The sequence below is a fragment of the Rhinolophus sinicus genome, chromosome 1, assembly GCF_057876585.1.
Source record: "Rhinolophus sinicus isolate RSI-liver-muscle chromosome 1, RSI-T2T, whole genome shotgun sequence".
Lineage (NCBI taxonomy): Eukaryota > Metazoa > Chordata > Mammalia > Chiroptera > Rhinolophidae > Rhinolophus > Rhinolophus sinicus.
This window is the reverse complement of record NC_142501.1, coordinates 41,668,536-41,696,522: the sequence shown is the minus strand read 5'-3', so window position 1 is coordinate 41,696,522 and position 27,987 is coordinate 41,668,536. Positions and strand designations below refer to the sequence as shown.

Here is a 27,987-nt window from a genome sequence, read left to right as displayed (position 1 = left end):
GGTGGACCAATAGTACCAGGTGTGATGGGATATAGCAGTCCAGAGTCCTGGAATTTGATGATCCCAGGTTCCAATCTCGGTTCTGCCACACAGTAGTTCAGTGACTTCAAATTTTTCCCAAAGCTTTCTACGATTCAGTTTCCTCATTTGTGATATAAGGATAATAATATCTACTTGCGGCTTCTCATGTGATTTATGAGAGCAGGCAGCACCACCACACACTCACACGTGTGCACTAATTCCCAGTTTACTGAGTCAAAGAAGCAGATGCCCACTGAAACAGGTGACTGCCCAGAGGGAGAGGATGCAGGGCCTTTCACTGGCCTTTGACTTCCTAAAAACAAAACAAACGAAAAACCCCACATGTCAGTAAGCTCCTGACAGAACTGATGAAACAGCCAATCGTTAAACCACTGTCTTTTATTCTTTGGTCTTACATTGCCATCCCAGAAGTAGACACACTGACAATCTTCGTGTTTCTACTTAAGGGAAAGTTAATAAACACGGAGCTGTCCTGGTTCCTGAGCCAATTTAGCATCAAAAGGGTCATGGCTTCTTTTGGGGAGAATGCAGAATCTGAGCCTGGTATCCATGGAAATTATCTTTGCTTCTTCCTGTCCTGCCTTACAGAATACCAGTTACTGGTACTGCTTCGTAAGCTGGTTTTCAGACTTTAGTGACAATGCATGTTAATTATTGTAAAAAAAACACACCCAACTTACGCGGTGTTTGAATTAGAAATATACATTTCCATTCCTATTCTTAAAATAGACTGTTGTTTCTCTAATGTCTCTCCATTGATGGGGTGTCAGAATACACACAGAAATACACACAGAAATACAGAAACGGGAAATGGTACATTAACTATATCAGTTATAATTTATAATGTTAATGAACTACATACCTATTGTTTTCTACTTAGAATTAGTTCTTAAGATGTATGTACTACTTCTATCTCCTCCCCCAAAAGCTTTTTTGACTCTATTTCAATTTTTGCAAGTAAAGTTTATAAATTCCAGGGGCTAACTCAATGCTTGAGGTCAATAGGTTATTCAATGAATATTCAACATAACCAGGTACTATGATTTATTCCTAGAATACAAGGACAGTTTTCTTTTAACATTAAAAAATGTATTATATATCACATAACTAAGTCAAATTAGGAAAAATAGATATAAATTCATTATACAGCAGTTATATTTTTAAAACCATACCTGTAAAAATTAGTTAAAATATATAATGGAAAAAATATTCCAATTATAATTAGCAACAAAAACCATAAAGCTAGGAATAACCTTAAAATGAAATGTGACATTTGTCATCAAATGTAAAACTTTACACACACACACACACACACACACACACACACACGGATCTTAATAGAGAAAGCTATCATGTTCTAATACTGGAAGACATAATTAACAGTCATCTCAAATTAATTTACAAATATAGTATATTTCCCAACAAAATTTCAATGGGAATTTTTTTTTTGGGGTGGGGAGTAAGGAAGAAGTTGATAATAACTCTAACGTTTATCCTTAAGATAAATAACACTAGGTGAAAATGTTTTGGGGAAAAACTGATCAGTTGATGAAACAAATTATCAGATATTAAAACATACTTTAAAGCGATGATAATTAAAATAGAGTAGTACTAGTACAAGAAAGGACACATAGGAATGGAAATAAATAGGCCAGAAGGGAAATCAGAAATATAAGGCATGTATATATGATAAATTTGGGATTACAAATCAGAGAGAAAAATAAATCATGTTCTTCATCATATCATTAAACAGCTGATTAAAGAGTTATACATTTTTCTTAAGCCATTAAAAGTAGAAAAAATAGTTATTTTAGCTATGGTTAGAGCAGGACCTTCTCATAAAAGCAATGAAAGAAAACAGGAAATTATCAATAAATTCCTGTATAATTAAAAACTTTTCTGCTCTAACCAAAACAAAATTTAAAAAGCTAATATCAAATGGGATTTTCAACAACTCTGAGAAGGGGTTAAGGTAATTAACATAGGGAATGTTCATAATTCAGTATTTGAAAAGTTCAACTCTGTAAAAATAAATTCATAGGTCCCAATATCTTTGACTCGGCGTTAATTAAATTTCAAGTTAAAATCGGAGTCCCTAAAGCTTTTGACTTTTTGTTCATTTCCCAAGAAAATGACAAACTATTGACCCAAGTGATTTTTGAGAGACTAAAGCACTGGATTAACCATTAGCCTCTGTTAACAGATAAGAAAGGTTAGTGAATGTTTACTATCAGTTACTCTACTCTAAATTAAATCTTTTCTCATTTTATATCTTGTCACAATGAAGTTGATCCTCTAGCCATCTGTTTACTAAAAAGGCAGTTTTCCTGTAATAGTAAAAAGCTTAATAATTCCTAGGATTGTCTTCTTGAAACCTTGAAACTGTGTTACAGCAAACTACCTTTCTTAGAATATTTGTTTCAGAAAATACTGTGTATGATCAAAATTGAAACGGTTTGTCATAGGAAGCAGATCTGAATCATCAACGTTATGATAATTAACCCTTGACTATGACCTTTCTAATGTACTACCACTTGACTCAGCAAGTATAAAGCACAAGTTTATTCTTTTAGAATTAAGAGGATCCCTAACATAAAAAATTTAAAAAGGAAGTGCAAGAAATAAGAGTTCTAAAATAAAATGTTTTCACATAACTCTTTTATAAAACTGGAAAATCCTATATGTACTAATGAATGAGAAGATTAGGAAGAAAAACTACACAGTGAAATTAAAAATTTTTAAAGTGCTGCATATGACTGAAATAAAGGTCTAAAGGAAAACACACCAATATGTTTAAGTGGATATTTCTAGAGTGCCAGATTATGAGTAATTATTTTTGAAATTCTCTAAATTTTCTCCAGTGAATGAGCATTCTAATCTTTAAAAAACTATCAGAAGCAAAAGAGGAAGGGAAAATGTTTTGTTCTGGAGTTGAATTAGCCTCATGGGGAGAACGTCATGTGAGCATTCTGGCTGTGAGCAGTCTCCCTCACAAGAGAACCATTGCTGCAGGGGCTCAGAGTCCATCATCTTCTGAAGGATGCTTTAGAAATTCTGGGGTAATGGGAGGTTGCACCATTCCTAACTAATCCTAGGATTCTGAATCTCAGGAGATCTCTAAGAACTATAGCCTAAGAAATTTCATTTAGACCAGCTATTGGTTTTGATTTTCGTGCCAATTACTGCTACGTGCCTCTTATTCATTTGGCTATACTGTGAATAAACAAGTGTTGTGTGTAGCTAAGTCTCAAATACACTTCCTGTGTATGGTTATTTTTACTTAAGTCTGGTGGCAAGGATAATTTTTTAGTTCCCTGAGGAACTAACTAGACCGTGTCACCTACTCTTATAATATATAGTTTTAAAAAGATGTACCAAGGTTATTGAAGACATTTTAAGAACTGGGTATTGTGTCCTAGTTGGTTTAGAACCCCTTCCTTCGAAGTGCTTAGACTCAGGAATCTGGAACTAATTGGATTTTATTCTGCTTATTTCCCCATTTTGATATTGTTGGGAATAGATACAGTTTAAATTTGTAAATTTTAAAATAGGATTCTTTTTTTCTCTTACTTTGCTCAATAACCTTTGCCTTGATGACTAGTAAACTTTTTTTACTCTTTTGGCTAGGAAAATTATGTGAAGGGGATTCACCTTCATTAAAATCTCATGGTCCTATTATGATGTTGATTTTCACATACAATGTCAGTTTGGCTATGCAAGAATTTTCTTTGAGGTATTCTTTTCATATTTCTGGTAAGTCTGTTGTGTTTTTTCATATTTTTTTATGTATTTGTTTTATTGTGCTTGTTATGAGGAATATGCCACCAAACAAATAGATTGGAACTATTTATTTAATTTGTCATCTTTAGGGGAGAAGACAAAGATAATATTTAAAGTTATAACTTCCTTAACCTGTAGAGGCCTCAAGCTAAACGTCTATAAAGAATAAGATTGATCAGATTTTTCAGTTTTTCTTACAGCACCTAAGAATTTTGCTTATTTTTCTAGATACTTGGAATATTATAACAATACAGTAGGAATATTTTATCCCTAACATAAAAGTTTCAAGTAGTTTTTTGAAATTATTTTTCTTAATGTGCTAATATCAAGAGTAATTAGTTCTTTTTTAATTGTTTGGTGGATAGTTCGTATACATTAGTTGCAACAAAATTGTTAAAAAATATGCTTTACCTAACATTCCTGTGGTTTGGGCAAAGGTACTGATAGCATTGTGAAAACAGAACTATTGCAAATTATAGAAATTGGGTGTGATGGAGAAAACATTTGCCGCTACATTTAATTCTGAACAATTATTAGAATTGTTTCAGTCCTTAAGATTAATCAACTCATACTCATTAAAAATGTTAATTGAAATACAATTTGGCGAGGCATTTCTACTTACAATAGTTTAGTTTGGTAATGTGAGAAGTGTTGGTAGGAGATAACTAAGACTTGGATCAGGTTCAAATTATATTGTCAAAGTATAACTTAAGGGACTCACAACAGAATTCTAAACAAAGCAAAATCAAATATCACATTTAAATCTTTAATTATTGACTATCAACAAATGTTTTTAAACTTATGCCAGGCAGTGTTTAAGGCACTAAGGATTCAGCAATGAACAAGACAGTCCCTGCTCTAGTAGAATTTACCGTCTAGTAGGGGAGTTAGTCATCCATCAAATAATCATATAGAAAAATATAGAGTGAAAAAACAGCTGTTTTAAGTTTGGAAGAAAAATATGGAGTACAATGAAAATATATGATCGAGGTGTGATCAAAATATATGGTGAATGTTTAAATAAAAAACATTATTACAGTAAAAGACACATTGCCATTAATCCCTCTCAAAATACCCCCCTTGCTTTGAACACACTTATCCCATCATTCTTGCCACTTTCTGGAGCGGTTCTGAAGTCCTCTTTTGTGAGTGTCTTTAGTTGCGCTGTTGTGGCTGCCTTAATGTCCTAAATCGATTCAAAATGTTTATTTTCATGGTCATTTTGACTTTGGGAAAGAGTCTGAAGTCTCACAGGGAATAAGATGGATGAGGACACACTGTAAGGTTTTTATTTGACAGAAATTGCCATACCAGAAGCAATGTGTGACTAGAGCCTTTCTGTTGTGATCACAAAATGTGGTGAATGCTGCTGCCAAATGCCAACAACAGAAAGGCAGGGATCTTTAATATGGTAAGTGGTGCATGGAACATAGTAACAGTGTGTGACAAGTTTCAACTTGTTCAGTGCAGTCAGTCAGGTGTGAGCTACAGTTGAGAGAAGGTGTATTTTAAAATGGGCCTTAAATCATCCTCCATCTTGATAATGCTCTGTCACACATTACTTCTAGTATACAGCAATTTCTGTCAAATAAAAACATTATGATGTATCCTCATCCACCTTATTCACTGGCTGTGGCACTGTATAATTCCTGGCTCTTCCCCAAAGTCAAAATGATTCAGGACATTGAGGCAGCCATGACAGCGCAACTAAAGACACTCACAAAAGAAGACTTCCAGAACTGCATCAGAAAATGGCAAGAACAATGGGATAAGTGTGTTCAAAGTGAGGGGGTGTATTTTGAGGGGGATTAATGGCAATTTGTCTTTTACTATAACATTTTTTTTTTAATTTAAACATACATCGTATTGTTTGATCATAACTCGTATATCAGAGGGATCTTGCCAAGTTTGGAAAAAGATAGGGATGGAATTCTAGGAAAATAATTTCTCAGCTCTGTTATAGTAAAACTCCATGAAACTTATTTCTAGTCACTGTCTCCCCTTTTGCCCTCTCATTTTGTCTTGAATCCCTTCCCATAGGGCTTTCTTTCTTACCATTCTACAAACATTGTTCTTACCAAAGCTACCAATGATTTTCGTAAGTCTAGATCCAGTAGTCACTTCCCATTCCTAACAACAGAATTTGGCGAAGATGAGCTCTCTTTCCTTCTGGAATCTCACTTGTCTTGGCCTCCAGGACATGACTTTCCCTTGGCTCTCCTCTCACCTCCCTGATCTCCTTCAGAGTCTCTTGACAGGTTGATCCTCATTTTCTCTACTACTGAAGGTTGAGGTGTCCCAGGACCCAGAAGGTTGACTCTTTTCTTTCTTACCTATACTCACTTTTAAGTGAGTGAGTGTGCAATCCTGAGATTATCATATGCACAGATAACTGCCAAATATTTACCTTCAGTCCCAACTATTTTTTACTGAACTCCAATATTGTATATGCAATTGCCTCCCTCCCCACTTGGACGTATAGTCAGCATCTCAAAGTTAACCAAAATTCAATTCTTGATTTCATAGCTACCCCTGCCTCCAAATTCTTCCTACACCAATCTTTCCTATTTCAGTAGATGGCAACTACATTTTACTAATTAATTGCTCAAGCCATTAATTTTGGTTATCCTTGACTTTTCTTCTCACATTGAATATAGTTAATATGTGGGCCTTTCAGTAAAATAGACCTGGAATTGAACTACTGCTCAACAAATTCAGCATAACATTCTGATACGAATCTTCCTTTAGCCTATTTTCCTTATAACAGCTAGAGTGATCATTTAAAAATAAATAATTCAGATCATGTTACTCTTCTGCTTATAATCTTCCAATGTTTTCCCAACTCATAGTAAAAGTCCTTACAGTGACCTACAAGATGCTGCTGTGTTTTCCCAAAAATAAGACCTAGCCAGACAATCACCTATGATGTGTATTTTGAAGCCAAAATTAATATAAGACCTGGTCTTATTTTACTATAAGACCTGGTCTTATTTTACTATAAGACCAGGTCTATATAACATAACATAACATAACATAACATAACATAACATAACATAACATAACCATAACCATAACCATAACCATAACCATAACATATATAGTAAATATAGTAAATATAATATAATATAATATAATATAATATAATATAATATAATATAATATAATACCGGGTCTTATATTAATTTTTGCTCCAAAAGATGCATTAGATCTGGTTGTTGGGTTAAGTCTTATTTTTGGGGAACCACCGTATATAATCTCTTGGCTACATTCTTAACTTCTACCATTTCCCCCAATACTCACTACACACCAGCCATGCCAACCTTCTTGCTGTTCCTTGTCACACCAAGCATGTCCCACTACTGTTATCTCCGAAAATGTGAACCATGCCTAGTAAATAGTTGGTGCTCAATAACTGTTTAAATGAAGGAGATGACATTTCAGCCAGAGCAGATTAGGGAGTAAAGAGTAAAGAGGTAGCATTGAATGTCAACCATAAAAAAAATAGTCATGGGGATATAAAGTAGAGCATAGGGAACATAGTCAATAATATTGTAATAACTATGTACAGTGTCAGATGGGTAATAGACTTATTGGGTTTTCACTTTGTGAGGTCTATAAATGTCTAATCACTATGTTGTTTTACGTACCTGAAACTAATAAATAAATAAATACATAAATAAATAAATAAAATAAAATAAAAGCAATAAGAAAGAGTAAGGACATAGCTTTTCATCCAGTGAATGGGTAAGAAATGTATGTATGTCTTATTTATGATAATCCCCCTGCCTGAGACCTAAATTATGAGTGAGAGTTAACTCAGGAGACTGTTATTATACATATGCAATACTGTTTTTCAGATCAACACAGAAAATCTTTAGTGCAGACATTTTTCTAATGACACCAGAAATTAATAGATTTATACCCTATGTGTGAGGCTTTTAAAAGATATGACTCATCATTCATAGTCTTGAAATTACAAATTAAAATATGTTAACGGAAATGTAAATTAAAAATATACAGCCATTAAAATTTATGTGGAATATTTAGTAATATGGAACAGCAATCGCAGTAAATTAAGGGGGATAAAAATGGTTATAATACTATAAAGTTGCATACAGTTTTTAATAAAATGTATGTATGGCATAGAAAAAGGCCTGGCAGAATTTACGCTAAAACATGAGGATTGGTTACTTATAGGATGTAACTACAGAACTCTGGGAGACTTTTTATTTTCTTCTGTGAACTCTGTATTTTCAAAATTTTCCACCATGTGCTTATATCACTTTTATAATCAGAAGGATAAAAATATAAAGTATTTATTTGAATGTATTGACCCTGAATATTCTCTTATCCTAGATTCCATGAGAGGAAAAGTTAATGTTAAAGGTAAGACCATAAAGGAGGTAAGGAGTCCAGCTGGCTTGGCTTTGGTTATGTGATATTATGGAAATATCTTTGTTGCTAAACACCGTTTAGTAAGAAGTGTACTCTGACTTCTGTCAAATACTTTCCAGTGTTCATGACCTGATTCTAATGCTTTATAGTGAAATATGGATTTGTATTAATTTTCTTAGTGTTACACTTTGGGGGTAATGGAGACTTGTGACAGATAAGGGAAGGGGAGAGTAAGTAAGGAAATAGCACCTTATCCAATTAATTGAGAAGAAACACAATTGCTTTGTTTGTGGAATTCCCCCTGGCTATTTTAAGTCTATTTATTGATATTATTTCCATATATTTCATGTCTTTTGGATTCTCTCTCTCTCCCTCCCTCCCTGTTTCCCTCTCTCCCACCCCCCTCTCTCTGCTGGACCATTGCATAATGAAATGAAAGAGCTAAGATTATTGATGAAATAAATTTTGGGGTGGCATTAATTTCAGGTTGTATAATATCTAGATCATTTGGACAGGCCCCAAATGTGACTGAATTCCTCAATGCTGTTTTCTAGTATAGTAGCTCCTTGGCCCTTGTAAACCTTAATATCCTACCTTTAACTGTCTGAGAGTGATCCAATTTCCCTACCTAATAAATGTTTATAATTTGAATTTTATGTGCTGTGAGGCTGAATTTTAGGAGCACATAATTTACTCACGGACTTTGTCTAACCAAGTTCCCACATACACTTCTCAGCCTGCTTGCCTTGTTCATGACTCACATTCCGTGATATCAAAGTCAATTTTTTACTGTATTTGTGGGGGAAATGAAATATTACTGTGATATTTGCAAATTTAGAGAAGTCCTAAAAGTCTTAGGGCACATCTGTTGAATATCAAGCGTGGTTTCACTCATCTCTAGATTAAAGATGATAAAATCTATTTCTTATGGTTGGGAACCTTAGGTAAGATTATGGATGACACGTAAACAACAAAACATTGAAATGTAGAAGCTGGTGATTTATTGGTTCACAGTTTGTGAATTGAAAGTCAAAAATCTTCAGTCTGTTTTCTTTTGCGGGGAGTAGTTTTGTAAAACAAAAGTCATTTAAACTGTGTCTCGTTATACGTAAGGAACTATGGATGCAAAGAAAAAGTGACAAAAATTAATAAATGCACACTATAGTTTAAGTTTTAATGACCTACTTATCTACTTACAGACAATAAAGCTAGACTCAAGAAGTAACTTAGCTTTTTGATTATTGTGTTAAATATTTTTTTTTTCTTTTTGCCTCAAGGATGTCCTGTATTGGATTTAATTCCAGTTAGTTCTATTGAAATCACATCTCCCAATTATCCCGATATTTACCCAAACATGCTGAACTGTACTTGGACTTTTTATTCCATGTCAGGAAATAAAATTAAGACAGTGATTAAAGACTTGGTAACAGAAGACTCTTGGAACTGTGAATGGGATTACTTCAATATTTATGATGGACCAGATCAGCAGTCAAGATTACTTGGTAAATTGCTCTTTCTTAAATGGACTACTTTAAGTGGTGCTAAGTATTTATAAACTCCATATGTGTGGAAAACATGACCTATGAGTACTTTGAGAACAATGTAATTTGTTGTCAGTGATATTTCATCTAATCCTTCATCAGAATCCTGGAGCATAATGGTATGAGCATGAGACCACATTCACTGGATCTTGACCTTTAATCCTAGCTCTTCTTGATCTTAGTCCAGTGTTTCCTATCTCCTTTTACCATCAGGGAGCACTCTAATTTTTTTTTTTGTCAAGAGATCATATGGTTTACAAGGTTTTATTCCCTAAACTGCATTTGAAAATTTGTTTACTCAGGTTTCATCCTCACAGTAAAGGTAGCCATTTTAGACCCAGGGTAAATTAAAGAGGAAAAGGCCAATTAGATTGAATAATCTGTAGAGATTTATTGACCACATGATATCTATCATGCTTGATGTCAGGCAATATCCTATTCTCAGACTGACTCATGGAGGGAAACTTTTCCAAAGATTTTGCAAGCCAATATTGCATCACCTTCTCCAGTCTCCTCCCACTACAATCTACCTGTTGCAAAGGGTAAGAGGAGAATTTTTGATACTGTCTTTTTCCAGAGACCTTGACCTCTTCTGTGATATTCTCAGATTTATAACACCAATAAGTTCAGCAATTTGCTTTGAAATTCCACAGTTATCTAACTTTTTATTATTGGTAAATTTGGTTCCTATCAGGGATTCTAAAGCAATTAGAATATGGGGGAGGGGAAGATGCAAAATTCCAAGTTATTAGTTCTTCTTAAGATTAATTTGAGGCATCTATAGCATCACACCCTGCAACTCTAATTCTCATCAAAGTCCTTCAGCCAAAGACCCCTGGAACACATTTGTAGTTGAACAAGTTGAATTTATTACTCACTGCGAAGAGGGGGAACACACATCATGAGAAGCCATGGAGTCTCAGGGTGTTTGGAAGAACCTATAGGATTTCAGCTTTGGTTGGGTAATTTTGGAGAGGGTCTAAGGCAGACTTTGGTCTAGGTTGGTTGCTCTCAGGAAGTGGGGCAATTTTATGATTGGATATTTCAATCACTTGGAGGCCTGACTGGAGTAAGGATAAAACTGAAATTGGTAAAGAAGTAGCAATTCCGCATTTTAATTGAGAGAGAGAGAGGGAGAGCGAGAGCGAGAGCGAGAGCGAGAGCGAGCGAGAGAGCGAGAGCGAGAGCGAGAGCGAGAGCGAGAGAGAGAGAGAGAGAGAGAGAGAGAGAAGGGGGAGGGAGAGGGGGGGAGAGAGAGAGAGAGAGAGAGAGAGAGAGAGAGAGAGAGAGAGAGAGAGAGAGAGAGAAATGTTGGGTATTTTGGTAGTTGTGCATGACCTTGTTTTTGTCTCATCTTGTTACAGACTCAGAGAGTCCTGTCTGATGTTGGTGTTCTGTGAGATTGTTTATGTCCAACAGGAGAACAACATGGTCTAGCTGCAAGCCTCAGACTGGTTTCTGGATGTCAGGGACTGCTTTTCTGTTTCTCTCTCTTTAGTACTCTTCAATCTGGTGACATTATTCTTTAAAAGTTCTGATTAATCAGAAATTTAGAGGTGTCAAATGATTACGGATGAGACTGGTATTTCTACAATTAGCTTATATGATTCCATGTAAAAGTGAGGAAACCACCATTTGTTTAGTAGTTTATGCAATTTTATATACTCATACAATTTTATTTCAATGAAACATGTAATTTCTATAAGGATTTATTCTTTTAAACTATGGAACTTAGAGCCCCACTGCTACTCCCTCAACTAGCTAGAAGGGCTAGCCCCTGTATAGAACCATACTGTCTACATCACCTTAGTTATCTTTTCTTCCTAAATCTTTTTGTTCATCTAAGTAGAATTCACCTATGATTAGCTAGTGTTTAATCATTGATGTCAATGTAAATGGAGTGATAGATAGCCACCACATAGTTTCCATTGCAATGCTTTCATACTATTTTAATGAAAAGAAATTAGCAAAACTCATCCTTCCTCCATTTACTCTGTGAAAGGAAGATGTCAGTAAATAGTAAACACCATGTTCAATGTACAGGCTAAATGCATCCATTGCTGAGAATTCCCTAATATGTTAGGCACATTGGAGACACAATGGTGAACAAGCCAGATGACCACTGCCACCTTCTCTTGGGAAGACAGACAATAAAGAAGAAAAAAAAATACTACTACTTAACAACAGATATCAGACGCCTCCTCTATCACATCATCTAAACAGCCCCCCTCCATCTTTTCTTCTTGGCATTTATCATGACCTGGCAGATATATATTTGTTTACAATCTTTCTCACTCCACCAGAGTGAAAAATTTCATGAGAGCAGGTCTTATTCTCTTTTAGCAGTGTTTAGAGCACTGCCTGACATTTAGTAAATATATGATGGAAAAAAATGGCCTCGGATGTGGGGAGATCTTGGTAACTTGATAAACTGTCAGAGGTCACAGTGGCTGGAGATTGAACGAGGACAGACTGGAATGAGTTGAGGTTGTGGAAGATGGAGGCTTTGCCCAATTGTGCAGCTCAGGGTGTGGTAATGAGTTTGAATTTTATTCCAATCTAAGAGGAGGTCATTAGAGATTTTTACCAAAGGAGTAATAGGAGGGTTGCTCTGGCTGCTGTGTTGGGAGTGGATTTTAGGGTGACAGGATGAATTATATTGATAATTATGAAGCTGTTGTGGTATTCTAGACCTGCACAGTCCAATCACGTTGCTATTTAAATTTAAATTAAAATGAAATAAAATGTGGCATTAACCATATTTCAGGTGCTCAGTTGCTACATGCCATGACTATCATACTGGACAGCACTGATAGAGAACGTTTCATCCCTCAGGAAGTTTTTTTGTAGTTTTAGACAATATACTATCCTGCCTTACGGGTGGATAGCAACAGTAGTGTGCATGTGAAGCTGGCAGATCTGGAGATAAAACTCATGGGGTTTCTTGATAGATTGAATATGGAATTAAATATGCAAATCAAGGATGACTCTGAGGTTTGTGGTGTGAGATGGCATGCTTATGGGGGAGGTGGCATTTAGAGAGATGGGAAATGCTAGAGAGAGAAATAGACCATGTGGGAGAGAACTGATTGGCCATGTTAAGTTTTTAATGCTATGCTACATCCAGATGGAGTTGGAAATAGGTAGCTAGAGGTAGAATTCTTGAAAAGTTTGGGCTAGAAGTATAAATTTGAGAGTTACTAGCTTCTCACCAGTTTCCTTTAGTTATCCTTTTTTCCTCACCATCAATCGCTTCTATCATTCTCATCAGTTTCAAACATCATTTAAAACAAAGTCAAACAAGAAATTTAGTTAGTGCCCCATGTTTTCTTCTTCCCTTTACAGGAGAATCTCTCACGTAGAAGTTGATGGATTTAGGAAGTTAATGGGCTCAATGGCTAGAAGGTCCAACATGGTGAGATCAAACAATTACAGCAGGGAAATATTAATAGTGTTGAATAGATAGGAGGTGGTGATGCAGAAAGTGGGATGTTTGACATAAAAATTTTAGAGGTGTCGAATGATTGCAATTTTTCAGAGCAGTGTTAGTAAAGAAATAAAAAATAAAGGGAACGGTAGTTCCATTGTATAGTCAAATTTAGCATTTGCACTTAGCTGGCATGCACCGGCTCAGTCTCCCAAATCATCACAGTCAGTGTCCAATCTGGTTGGCTGTTGCCCTGCCTTATTGGTTATTAAATATCATCCTTGGTCAAGCAACAATTTTAAAGGTCACTGACAAACTGGAACCCATCCATAGAGCATAATGACCAGAATGCTGAAGGGCGTGGACACCTGGGCATATTTACCTTGGAGAAGAGCGACGACAGAAGGATCATAATTGCTCTTTTCAAATAATTATGGAATTCTCATAGAGGCTCTTAGGCCATGTATGGAACTTGTTCTGCCTAATAGCGTCTAATACTAGTTATTTAGTATTTCTCATTCAGGCATAGTCGTAAGAACTTACAGCTTTCTAAATCTTCTTAACAATCCTACAGAAGAAAGTTACATTAGCCTCGTCTTAAATATAAAGAAAGCAAGTCACAAAAAGACTGAGTAACTTGTCCCCAGTAACATTATACATAGAAAAAGCAGGATGCAACCCAAGCACTCTGATTCTAACACTTACACTTTTGGCCATGTGGCAATCATTACTTTGATGCTTTTTCATTCAACATGAGAAAGAATAGTCTAGCAATTAGAACTGTTCAAAGAGAGAGAAAATGCTGATAAGGGCCCTGTCATATTTTCAAGGCTAGTAATCATATGTCCAGGGTTATTTTCGAATGAACTCAGCATTAGAAGACAGGTTAAACTAAGTCATCTCTCAATTCTATATTTAAACCAGTCCCTTAGTTCTCATCTAGCCATCCCCCACCGTAATCGTACAGATCTTGTAAACATGTTATCTGTATTTCTGTCTAAGTCTTTAATTGAAATACTGTACTTGGCAGAACCAAGGATAGAACCATTTCCATATCATTAAGACCTTCCCTCCAGGTTAACATTGTATGGTTATTTAATCAGCTGTGAAACTTCCTAGCTGCATAATTATCCACTTACATTTTATATCTGTTCACAGGGACATCATAAGATACTTTATGAAGTGCTTCACTGAAACCAAGTTTCATGAAGTTGATCTCATTTCCCCTAGCCACTACTGTCTAATTATCTCTTTCAAAAAATTAAATTAGGTTAATTTAATGTGGCTTGTTAAGGATCCCATGCTGGCTTCACGTGACCACTGAGTCCTTCTCCAAGTGTTCAGAAACCATTTGCCTAATAATTAGCTGTAAAATTTTGCTGAGGTTTATTTTTATTTAACAAACACCATACTTTATAAATACCGATTCATCTAATCCCATGTGAGTATTATTATTTTTATCTCCATTATGCACATGAGAAATTTGAAGCACAGAGAGGGGTTATGTGGCCCAGGGCCACATAGTTAATAAACTGCAGAGCTGGTTCAAACTAGCAGTTTGGGGCTAGAACCTGCCTGTAAGCACTAAACTACATTACTTCATTGATATATGTATGACCTTGGAAATCCCCTACAACGCTTTGTTTTCTGTCTCCTACCCATCCCCCTAACCCCAAATCTCCATTTTAGACAGAGTAACATTTTCCGATTTCTATTATTTTAAAACTTCTCGGAGTTTGTTGTTTCTACCCAGAATCCCTTTACTTGACAGGGTATATCCCAAAAGTTCCCCATCACTTCCAGAACAGAAACAGTTTCATTGAGGATAAAAATGATGTAGAAAATAACTGTTCCCTTAGTCTCTATCTTTCTTAGATTTCTGAGATAATATTATCTTTAAGACAAATCAATAGTGTATCATTGCTTTAATTTAGGAGAATTTAAATTATAGCATGTACAGATAAATTACAGCAAATGGCCTGTCCTGTCAGGACTTTTGTGTCAACTTTTGTGTTTCTGAATTAGGAAACTTCTATATTTGGGCAACCCACATGTCTTAGTTTGGGCTGCTATAACAAAAATACCATAGTCTGGGTGGCTTAAACAACAAACATGTATTTCTTAGTTCTGGAGGTTGCGAGGTCCAAGATTTGGTGTTAAGTGAGAACTAACTTCCTGGTTCACAGATAGCTGTCTTTTCGTTATGTCCTCACATGGCAAAAAAGGGGCAAGATACCTCTTTGGGGTCTCTTTATAAGGGTGCTAATCCCATTCATGAGGGCACTACTCTCATGACCTAATTACTTCCCAGAGGCCTAACCTCCTAATCCAATCACATTGGGGGTTAGGATTTCAACATAGGAATTTGTGGGGGGGATACAAACATTTGGTCCATGACACTGTCTGTTTCTCTGTCCACTTCTCTTCAGTAAAATGCCTCTTTTCTCATCCTTACAATCACAGATTTGGCATACAATTGTATATCATTTTTATATTAATTGCTAACCCAGCCATTTCCTTTGATCTTTCAAAATCTATCCTCTTCCATTATTGCCATCAAATCATGAATTCCATCCTACAAATCTTGATCTTACATATTGATAACCACTCATTTGTCAATATCAACTATTTAGGATTTAATGTCCCCTCTTTATCTCCTTTTCCCTATGTTATTGAACAAGAGAAGTATTTTAATTATTTTTATGTTTTACATTGCAGCTCACTTATGTGGCTCCAAGAAAGAATTTGTCTTGATATCCAGTGGTGCTTATCTGACTGTGCATTTTAAGACTGATGAGTCTGTGGGAGAAAGAGGTTTTAAACTTATTTTAGAAGATATGATTCAGAAGCAATCACAGAAAAGCAATATTGGCACCAAATTGCCTATCAATGGTAAGTAATTGTTTTAAAATGTTTATTAAAGCAGGTACCACATAGGTCTTGAAGTAGAACCTGGGGACACTGATTTAAGGGTCACTGGTAGTCACCCTGCTCTAATACTAAAAACAGAACAACTTCATTTCAAACCTTTCCTTAGTTCACGAGACTTTGGTACTTCAAATGCATCACCTGAGGTAATAGTTAATGTGTGTGTGTTATTTTTATTTAAGAAATAATGATACATACAAATCAGTTGCTATTTAAAAAGATCAGGTGGGAACATTCAAAGTGAAACAAACGTAGAGTTCTGTGTGTTTCCATGTCTGTCACCACGTCTCTTTTATTAAATAACCACCCCCAACCCTATAAAGGCCCCCGAAGAGAATATTTTAGCTGAACATGTACTAACTTCCCCAAATAAAAGAGAAGAAATTTTATGGTGTTTCTACTTATGCAACCTATTTTTAAGCCAGAATTTCATTAGTTGTGCTTAAGATTTAAAAGCCTCATGAATGTATTATTAGAAGATTCTCTTGATTGGAGTGTAATTCTGGGAAGAATTCTAATAATAAATTTGCAATGCAAAGTTGTTTCTTATTTCTTTCTTTGTTTTTTTTTTTTTTTCCTTGATGTCACTTTGTCTTTTTTTATGATGGGGAATGAATGGGCTCTGTGAAAGTCCTTGACCTTGATTTGAGCCATAAACTAGTGAACCACATCATCCAATAGGTGTGATTTTTAATTGTTTAAGGATGCTCACCTAATTGACCTTTCTGTCTTGTTGCTTTTATCTTTCCTCTCTGCATCTCTAAACTGACCATTTTCACAGTAAAAATATTTAGGCTGCCTCATTTCATTTTTTAAGTACTTTTCTTTTGGAAGTAAGTTGAATACTAATAAAATACTGCTGTTATACATGTGTACAAACAGCCCAAAGTTGTAAGACTTACCACATATTACCACATAAAATGTGAACTACAAATGCAGGAAAACATACAGTAAGGTAGTAAACGTTAGTGCACCAGAAGCATGTTTGAATAAATACCTTTTATGGTTTTTTTCTAAGACTAGGGTAGACTTAATTTTGAGGAGTTTGCATATTTTTTGGAACATGTATTTAAAAGGAGGGAATCTATGTTTTATATATATCTGAAGAGAAAGTAGAAATGAGTTTGATAAGTATTGGATAAACAAACAAATCCACTGTATTAGAAACTCTTAGTTTTAAATAGATTTCGGGTGTAAAAAAGAAATTTCAAGCAAAGAATTTATAACAAATGAGCATATTTTATAATTCTCAAATTGTATGGCCATGGAGAAAACTTAATTTTCTTCATATTTGAGGAAATACTTAAATAAGTCTCTGTTTTTTAATTTTCTGGTGGATTTTTTTTAAAAAACTCTGAGAATGGAATGAACACATGATGAGAAATTTTCCTTATGCTTTTCCTTTATATATACATTGTATTTTGAATATGTGTAGTACAAAATATTTTGATATGTTTAGGTATGTTATACAGGGATAACATAAATAATGCCACAGAAAGAACAATGTCCAATAATTTCATAACTAAGTGCAATATTTTTGTTTATTTTTTAAAAAATCAATTTATGTTCTGATTTGTCAAATGATGTGTACATGAATGCATCAGTTAACTTTATTGGCCTTTGCTCATTTTAAAAGTAGTGGAAGAAAAGATGAGTCTCATCTCTTATTAAGAATCCTAGTTTTGAAACTACAAAAGAAATAAACACCTCCATTCTGAGATTTTAATCGACTTCTATAAGTATTTTTTATCTAATGTCTTACTGTTACTTTTCTAAGGAAGAAAAGTAGAAAACAATACCGAAAGATGGCCAACCCAAGAGAAATGTGGAATTCCAGTTGTTGACCCATTCATAACGGAAGAGTCTGAGAGAAATACAAATGTGTTGCCAGCTGAGCTAGGGGAGCCCAGGGTGGTTGGTGGCCATGCTGCACCTGCAATGTCGTGGCCCTGGCTGGTCAGTCTGCAGCACCAAGGACAGCATTACTGTGGAGGTGCTCTGATTGCGAAACGATGGGTCTTGACAGCAGCACACTGTAACTTTAGGTGTGTGTCTGTGTGGTGCAGGTGGTGCTGGAGCTGTGTGAAGGCCCCCAGGGGGTGTACTCCTTCTGTTTTCCCCATGTCACAAGAAACACTAAGTGTCAAGCTCCCACTGATACAGTCACCATCTTGCAAATGAATGGACGTATTGTATTAGGTGGATGAAACTTTCTGGACTTCAAAAATATACTTATAGACACAGACAATAGTTTAGTGGTTACCAGAGGGTAAGGGGGGTGGGGGGTGGGAGATGAGGGTAAGGGGGATCAAATATATGGTGATGGAAGAACTGACTCTGGGTGGTGAACACACAATGGGATTTATAGATGATGTAATACAGAATTGTACACCTGAAATCTATGTAATTTTACTAACAATTGTCACCCCAATAAATTTAAAAAAAAAATACTTACTACTAATAGCTTTTAATTTTAAAAGCCACTTCCTGATTCTAGGTATAATTTAGTTTACAAGTAACTAACAATATTCCCTTCTCTTTCCTCCTCTATAAAATGGAAATGATATCTTCCTAACATTTTCTCGTGAGTCTCTTTGACACCATATTTAGAGCACATGGGTTGCTGAAATGTGGAGTCCTTTCCTTGGTCTCTGATTCTATCTTGTCTGATCACCAAGTTAAAAAGGACATTCTTTAAAATTCTTTGAGATTTCAGTTTAAAGAATTTTAAAGAATGGCCTTTAAAAAAATTTTTTTTAACTGAAAAAACCCAGTTTACCCATATCTCCTACCCCCTAACCCTTGCCTCTGGCAGCCACCAACTGTTCTTTGTATCTATAAACTTGTTTGTTTGTTTTTTAAATATACTATGTTTATGTGCACTTTTTACCTAGATTCCACATATGAGATTACATGGCATTTATCTTTCTCTGATTTATTTCACTTAGCATAGTGCCCTCAAGCTCCATCCATGTTGTCACAAATGGCAAGATTTTCTTTTTCTTATGGCTGATTAATATTCCATTACACACACGTGTGTGTATGTGTGTATATATCTTCTTTTCTTTATCCATTCATCTATTAATGGGCACTCAGTTTATTTCCATATCTTGGCTATTTGGAATAATGCTACAGTAAACACAGGGGTGCAGATATCTTTTCAAATTAATGTTTTTATTTTATGCAGATATATACCCAGAAGTGGGATTGCTGGATCATATGGTGGTTCTATTTTTAATTTTTAAAGAATGTCCTTTAAAAGGAACATTTTTTCTTTGATTTATCTGAATCTTTGTCTCAAAGTAATATAGAGATACCTGAAAACACTTTCCTCCGAAATGTTAGCTTGATGTTTTAAATACTGGTCTCCCAGAAGTAGTGAGACAGTTGACACAATCACACAATATTCCGTAGCTAAGTGAGTAGATACAATGTTTTCAGTGTCTCTAAAATTGGCTTTATAATAAAAGTATCTGCTTAAATAAATTGGTGAGCAGGAACCTTCAACTAATCAAACACTCTTTTTTTTTTTTTTTTTACCATACCCAACTCCTACTCTTAAATCACAAGAAGGCATCCTTATTAAGGCAGTTTTCAGACTTTCATGTGCTGAAAATTACCTAGGGAGTTTGCTATAAATGGAATCTTAGAATCTTAATTCTGAATTTTGATTTGATGAGTTATGTCTGAGATTCTGCATTTTTAATGCACATGCCAGATTTAATGCATGTAGTCCCTAGACATTTCTTTGAGAAACAGTGTATTAAGGAGTAGAGTAATGATAACTTTCAGAAGAGTTTTCAGTGACCATTATATAAATATATAATATGTATAATATTATGAGTGTAATAATATGTAGAATCATTACCTTGAGGCATCATGAACCTTAATTTTCAAAGAAATACTAAATCATTCTATTTGATGTTATGAAGGCAAGGAAGTAGATACTTTAACATTTTTCTTGAGGATTTGATTAATGAGAAACACTTTCTCTAAGAATTCAAGATAATAAAGATTTTAATGTAGTCTAGAAATATTAGAGAATGTATTTTCAGTAATTTTGAAAAATTATGGCATTAAAAGTGGTATCTCTTTCCCACCCCCTTTTGACAAGTACTGTCACAGACAATGTGGTAATAGGAAGAAGTTACCTCTCGAACACAGGAAATGGTGATTTGACACCAGTGAAAGCTGTATACACTCACCCTGGCTTCACACAATTTCCTCCTAAGGATGATCTAGCCTTGTTGCATCTGGAAAAGCCTGTTGAACTAGGTCAGTCTGCATCACTCTTTTCCATATTTTGAACATTTGCCATATAGTTTAAGTTGCCATATAGCTTAGTTTATATAGTTTATATATATTGTGCTTAGAAGTGCTGTATGTGCTTTTGAAGTTAAATAATTATTTAAAACTTTCTTATATTCTATTTCCTCTTAAAGCTGAAGTGCCTGCATAAACATTTTACTTTTATGTGTTTGTAATTAATGGAAATAGAGAAAAGGTGTCAAAGAAACACGTTTTTAATTTTTTCTTATTTATTCTTCTGAGACTTTTGTATCCTGTGAGGTAAACCCAAATACTTAGGAGTTTGATCCATCAGGTGTTTGATTTCCTGGACCTTCATGACTTAGTAAATCTTGTTCTTTTTTTCATGTCCATTGAAACCAAAGCTATTGTGAATGTGTAATGAGGAATTGTAGTCTGGCTCTGTCACGTAGTAGCCATGCAGTCTTGGGTAGGTTGTGTAACTGTTCTGAGCCTCAGCTTTATCATCTGTAGAATGGGAATAACAACAACCCACCTATCTGCATACCGGTAGCACAAATGAACATTCAGTGGCAAACTATATTGGGGGGAATATAACTAAGGCCTGTGGATCATCCCCACTTTCACACCATGCCTTTATTCCAACTCTCTCCTGTGTTTCTGCATTCTTCAACTGTTCCTCTGCCAATAGCTTCACCTCCCTTTTTATGTCTTGTTAATGCATCTACCTGCAAACCCCCAATTATGGTTCCATCCACTCTTGCTTTTTGTGCTTTTCTAACTGAGTCAGTGAGAACATCTAAAACAGTGCATCTTAACTGTGGCTGCGCATTAGAATCCCTTGAGTTGCTTTAAAACAAAACAAAACTGTAGGCCAGGATACATTTTGAACCAATTAATCACAGTTCCAGGAGTGGAGACCTGACATTTTTTTTTCCTCCTTATCCTGCTTTTCAAATTTATTTTAGTTAGACATTATATGTTGAGATCATTGTAAATTCACATGCAGTTGAAAGAAATACTACAGAGATGCCAATGTACTTTTTGCCCAGTTTTCAACCCTGGTAACATCTTGTGGGATATTGACATTGATGCAGTAAATATACAGAACATTTCTATCACCATAAGGATCTGTACTGTTGCCCTTCTATATTTAATAAATTGTGGTACATTCATCATCTGAATACTGTGTGCTATTATAAAGAATGATGTGGTAGATCTATATGTAATAATGTGAATGATATACACATAATGCAATAAATGAAGAAAATCAGAACAAAATGACCAATTAAAAAAATATGTTGGTGGGGGCCGGCCTGGTGGCTCAGGCGGTTGGAGCTCCATGCTCCTAACTCCGAAGGCTGCCGGTTCAATTCCCACATGGGCCAGTGGGCTCTCAACCACAAGATTGCAGGTTCAATTCCTCGAGTCCCACAAGGGATGGTGGGCTCTGCCCCCTGCAACTAAGAGTGAACATGGCATCTTGAGCTGAGCTGCCTCCCGGATGGCTCAGTTGGTTGGAGCACGTCCTCTCAACCACAAGGTTGCCGGTTCGACTCCCGCAAGGGATGGTGGGCTGTGCCCCCTGCAACTAGTAATGGCAACTGGACCTGGAGCTGAGCTGCACCCTCCACAACTAAGATTGAAGGGACAACAACTTGACTTAGGAAAAAAAAGTCCTGGAAGTACACACTGTTCCCCAGTAAAGTCCTGTTCCCCTTCTCAAAAAAAAAAAAAAAAAAAGTTGGTGAGGGAATTTTTTTTTTTTAATCTCAAGGAAATTGGCAGGAAATGGTATGATAGAGCAATGATGATCTGTAAAGGTAGCATAACATAAAACATGGAACCAGTTGGTACATGTATAGAGAGATGAGTAGGAAAAGAATAGACAAGTTACAAAGAGTTTTGTATGATTTTATTAAGAGATAGCAGTAAAAAAAAATCATTTAAAAGGTGGTCTAGGTAGCAGATATGGCAAATCATTTAAGTTTGTAAAAGTCTGGATAAGAGTGAAGTGAAATCGCGTGGGAAGACACTCAGAGGAGCACTGCATTCAGTGTATGTGTGTGTGTGTAGCGTATATACACAGACACATATAAAATCACTATATATATGTGTGTGTATTTATATGTGTGTGTATATATACACACACACAGAAACTTTAGTAATAAAGAATGTGAATATTTCAATGTATAATGTATCAATATAGTTTGCAATACACTTGTGAAAATGAATTATATATAAAAATACTTAAAATGCTCAAATTGCTATAAATATGGTTTTCCCCACTCTTCATGTGATAGAGTTGAAGACTAATTATATTTTTCTCCACTGTCATCTCAAACACAACGAGGTGAGGTCTTGGAGGCACATGGACAAAAAGCGGATGCATTTTTAAAAATGGTTGTGGAACAGAAACCAGGGGCCCACATATCACTGTAGGGCATGTGTTTCTATATGGAAATACCTGGAGCAAGGTGGTAACATGTAAATTTGGATGATCCCTTCTGAATAATTAATAGATGTCATCTTTTGGAAGACTTATTTATTAAATTACAAGGTTAAAAAGGGGTACTGTCAGGTCAAAGTAGGTATTTCTAGAGTCATCCCTGAAAAGTGAACAATGTTAATAACAATCCTATGAACTAAGTGGTATTTGCCTTTTTCTTTCTCATCCTTTTAATTAGGAGAGTTTGTATCTCCAATCTGTTTGCCAGGGAAAGACGATAAAATAAACTTACTTTCCAAATGTATGACTGCTGGATGGGGACTCACTGAACCACATCGTGAGTATATTCACTGCCTCTTCCAGGGTTAGAATCCAGACACGTACATGTGAAGTCCGAGGAGACTGTCTACTCATTTTCGATTTTTCTGTAGTTTTAATAGGAATACTAGTAGAAAAAGTCTTTTTCATAGTGGATCTAAAAGTGACTGCTTGGGTTTTAGGCCATCATATTTATTGATGTTAGTTCAATAATACTTGTAAAAAACGTTGCGTTGGAGAATGTCTAGTGATTTTATTGCCTAATAAATATTTGTGTGTCCCATTTATATGTAATTACTCCCCAACTGCACTGTGAACACATACGCTTGCACACACATTTGTTATCACAACAGTATAGATGGCACTACTGTGAAAATCCATACTTGAAGATATGAGCATATTCTCAAAGACATGACTTTTTTTTCCTTTGAAATGATAGGCTAGTACAAATGGTAAATGGGTGGAAAAATTATGTGAAAATAACTAGTCCATATAAAGATCAAACCCATGTCTGTGGTCTCACTTTCACTGTATTCTTACAACTGAATTAACAAGTTACAAATGTCCAAGAAACTAAAGAGTAAGTCAGGATGCAGAATGCAATTTCAATTGTCAGCTTACACACAGTGTCAGCACATAAAAATGTCTGTTCAGCAAAAGCCAAGTTCAAAGAATGAGAGCACACAATGGTGTAAAGTATAAACTTAACATATAGAAAATTAATCATATAGTTTGCTTTATCAACAACTGATTTGGGTGTAAATGTTGTCTTTTTCCTTCTATAAAGTGAAATTAGTTTTCTACTTAGCACTGTGGTAAAGACAAAAGACCCCGTGTAAAATGTTTTGTTTTTTGTTGTACAAGCCACTGTGGAGTAATCCATTTTTGACAAATCACCTAATAGCATCATTACAGTGCTGAAAGGGGAGAATGAGTGGGATGGAATCCTAGGAGTCTGTCTATAATATAAGGCTATTTTTATCCCTCAAAAGCATTTGCTTAGGTTATGTGTGTGTTTATTCCTTTTTCTACTAGAAGATGAATTTTCTAAAACTGTGCAGCAGACAAAGGTACCACTGATCAGTAGTGCATCTTGTCGAAGCTACTGGGGACTGGATATTGAAAACACCAATATATGTGGAGGGGCTGCAGGATCTTCCTCATGCATGGTACTTCAAGGATAGCATTGATGAGTATAGGAGTTTTCTTTTCAGTGTGTCTCATGAATGGGTGTTTGCTGACCATAACAGGGATAAATGTATGGTAGTTTTAAAATGAAAAGTGTAAAGAATAAGTACATTGCTAAGCTGAGGTACAGAGATTGTTAATGTGGTACTTGAAATAGACTTAGCCTCAGAAAGAATTCCTCATTCATTTGCTTGGTTAAACTATGAAATTGATGATATTCAACTGTTTTTGACCTACACAAAATGATTTCTTATGGTTTGACTTCTTAGCTGAATTCGATAGCTCACAGTACCTACTTTTAGTAGCACTGAAAATATAAAGATGTTTTCATGTAACTTAAAACCATTATACAGTCATTCTATGTAGCAGATGCTTGAAACTTTCTGCATGGCACAGTGTATTGTCAGCATTCAATGAATTTATGCTCAATGTATCTTTTAGCCTCTCCTTGAAAATATAGATTTTAATCCGATTCAGGTATCTGTGACATGAGCCAACTACCTGGGTTGTTGTTTCTCTATGTTGTTGTGAGCAGAAATCAGAGATGAGAGTGACTCAGGCATTGTCTGATCATTCTGTGCACTTGGAGTTAGCTTCCACCATGAATCATAACAACCCGGAGAACTTCTCTTTTTGCTGGTTGCAGGGGGATTCTGGAGGACCACTGCAGTGCACCCAGTCTGAGCAGTACAAGCTCGTCGGTATCGTGAGCTGGGGAAGCAGTAACTGCCATCCCAACGCACCAACGGTCTTCACCAGAATTTCTGCTTACAGGGACTGGATCACATCTGTCACTGGAGGAGAAGCATGATCACTGAGACAGCAGCAGGGTGGAATTGTGTTATAAATGGGAAAGGAAATGCATAACAGTATACATGAAAAATAAGTCTCTCGTCTGTGCTGAAAAAAACTCAGTGTCACTTCGCTCAACTCTTGTATTGGGGAGCTTGGATTTGGTGTGTTATATACGTTCAGTATTAAACATCAGTCACAGAAAGTTAATGTTGCTTCATGCCTCCTGGGAACTTACATTCTCAAATATCTTTAAGGTCATGCCTACTATATCATGTGTATGTCAAATTACCTTTACTATATACCTTTACTATTTTTTTCTAGTTTGGTAAACATTGGAAGATATGAAGGGAAAATGTTATTCAGTCCAAACAATTCTAAATTTTACTCACACTGAATAGAGCCCAGTTAGATTCGAAAGATCCCTGTACATTTCACAATTTCAATGAGCAATGGACATGTAAGACATTATTTATCAGGCTTCTCACTTGAATTTTAATGTTTTAGATAAAATTTTAGGATATTTCAATTGCTTACAAAACAGTTAATTTACTTCTCAGTTGTCCAATACCCTCTCTCTAAACTGTAACCAGTCATTAGGGAGCAAGTAACTAAGTCTGTGACGTTAACCACTACACTATGCCTCTTATTAAAAATGTGAGGGAGAGAGAGAGAAATCACCTTAAAATTGATTTAAAGTTTTGGGACTAACCCTGACATGAAAGTGTGGAAATAAAATTGCATCAGTGGAAACTCTTTACCTGCCCTTATAATCTAGGATAGTTTCAATTTAGTGAAATTTCATTTTCAATAAACATTAATTTGCTAAATAAAACGATGTGATGTGCTCCTTTAAAGGGCAGTTTAGTGTTGTGGCCAAGATTTCCTGCCTCTCCCAGCTATCTGACTGTTGGAAAATCACTTAACTCCCTCTTGACTCAATTTCCTTGTTTCTAAACATGTAAAAAATGGTATTACCTTACAAGGCTGTAAGAATTAAATGAGATAAGGCAACTAAAGCACAGGAAACAGTGCTTACTGGAAAACAAAAACAAAAAACAAGCTGCTCCTGTATAAGCATTAGTCGTCATTCTGAGATTTTTTTTTGGTTAATCAGAAAATTAAAACTCAGTGTTTGATTGGAAAATCTGGTAACAGATGTGCTTACTCTCAAGTAGTTCCCACTTAAACTTTCCAAAGGCCCCTCTATTACCTCTTCAACTATGAAGTGTTAGGAAAAAATGAAGTTTTAGTCCTCAATAAATATTTGAGGGCATAGTAAGTATTGGCAGTATGACAGATGTGCTTTCTTATGGAGTTTACTATCTGGAAGACAAGAAAAACATTGAATTAATAATGGAGAGCTTTACCTATGGCTGGAAAAGGAAGTTTAAATATTCTCAACGGGAGAAAATAAGGAGGCAAATCAGAGAAGGCACACAACGTGGCGCAGAGTTTGGAGGAGTGATACGCATTTGGGCTGCAAATGAGAATCCCAGCGCTCCAGTCTCTCATCAGTAATGCAGCACGGGGTGAGGAGCTGAGATTCGTTCGGTGGTCGGCGTTAGTCAGCAGGTAATGTATCCCTTCCCGGAGGAGCTGATTCCTTCCCGGCCATGTGGTTATTTCCCCTAAAATAAGTTTCAACCTTCGCTTTAGTCCCGCCCCTCTCCTCTTGACCACGCCTCTTGATTCACAAAGCACTTCGTCAGCACAGGGCCTATCGCGAGAACGACCTTAATTCTGACGTTTTCCGCGGTGGTAGTCTCTCGCCCTCTCTCTGTTCTCGCGATGTTTCCGGGTAAACGGGACCCTCGGCGAGCCGGGCTTCTGTGAAACATGGCGGTCGGCTGGGACCGAAGCAGAAGGTAAAATGCGGAGAGCGCGTCGGGTGCTGTTGCCTCGGTGGTTCCAGGGCTGTTCAGGGCGTGAATGTGGTCGAGGGGGCTGAGAACCTGCCATGGGGTTGGCTCCCTGCTTATCGCTTTTCTGGGGAGAGCGGGCCGGGCGGGGGAGCCGCTCCACCTCCCCCGGGGGCGTTGCTGGCAGGACCCTGGGCAGCGCTGCTCTGGGCGCTCCCCTCTGTCCTGTCTGGTTTCCCGGCGCTGTCTCGCAGCTTGGAGTTGAGGTGCTTCCCCCTGTAGCTGCTGACCCTGACCCGTTGCTTCTCGCAGTGCCCGGTGCCCCGGCGGCTCCTCCCGTCCGCAGGCGTGGAGGGTCCGGTGTTGTGAAGACCGTCCGATCGTGTTCCGATCCTCCTGGGTGTCTGGCTCCCCACCACCATTCAGACAAATACCAAATTCTTGGCAGCAAGTTGCTTTCTCTTTTTAAGAAAGACTGAGGTCTCGGCCTGGTCTGGAAGGAGAGTTGCAGACGCCGCTTGGGAAAATGGGAGAGGGGCAGGACAGGGCGAGATGGTACCGGAGAGACAGGTCCGAGTGTCACTACTTTTCTTAAACCTTCGAGGGTTAAGACATCCTTGGAAGGTAACTTGTCAACTCGTGGTAGACAGTAGCCTTGGGTAGATGTAGTATATTGAGTTGAAAGGTCATCGGTGGGAGAAAACACGTTTAAGTAACTTTTACATTCAGAATTTGGTGCCCTCGAGAGTTAACGCAAAGTTACATACGTATCTGTCAAAATGTTGCAAGACTGGTGGCTTTCAGAAGCAATTAAAGATACAGTTTAAAACAATTGATTTATTTGTTTGAGGTTGTACTTAAGTATTTCCTCTTTCCTAAGTAATTGCCTAGCCTGATACATTGAACTCTAGTATCCAGCCATTATAAAGAAACGAGTCAGGCTTGTTCCCTGAATAATTCAGGACTGTGCTTGTTTACTTAATTTATTGATATGTT

The 27,987-nt window shown here is 36.4% G+C and overlaps 2 protein-coding genes across 4 annotated transcripts in view; both read left to right on the top strand.

The window, feature by feature from the left end:
* OVCH1 (ovochymase 1) overlaps positions 1 to 25,157 on the top strand; it is a 72,220-nt gene extending 47,063 nt beyond the window's left edge. The window contains 9 exon segments of the mRNA XM_088791067.1: positions 3,670 to 3,795; positions 8,179 to 8,208; positions 9,495 to 9,719; positions 15,904 to 16,077; positions 17,891 to 18,158; positions 20,228 to 20,388; positions 23,070 to 23,168; positions 24,185 to 24,318; positions 24,984 to 25,157. Of these exon segments, the coding sequence (XP_088647193.1) occupies positions 3,670 to 3,795; positions 8,179 to 8,208; positions 9,495 to 9,719; positions 15,904 to 16,077; positions 17,891 to 18,158; positions 20,228 to 20,388; positions 23,070 to 23,168; positions 24,185 to 24,318; positions 24,984 to 25,148 (1,382 nt within the window). The 3' untranslated portion in view covers positions 25,149 to 25,157.
* Positions 25,158 to 26,865: 1,708 nt separating this feature from the next.
* Positions 26,866 to 27,987, top strand: part of ERGIC2 (ERGIC and golgi 2) — a 34,484-nt gene continuing 33,362 nt past the window's right edge. The window contains exon 1 of one of the 3 annotated variants that reach the window (XM_019737176.3): positions 26,866 to 26,997. The gene's annotated coding sequence lies outside the window, so the exon portion shown is untranslated. Of the gene's footprint in view, positions 26,998 to 27,485; positions 27,616 to 27,987 lie in introns of those variants that run through there. The other 2 variants (XM_019737184.3, XM_019737192.3) reach the window with 2 other exon arrangements.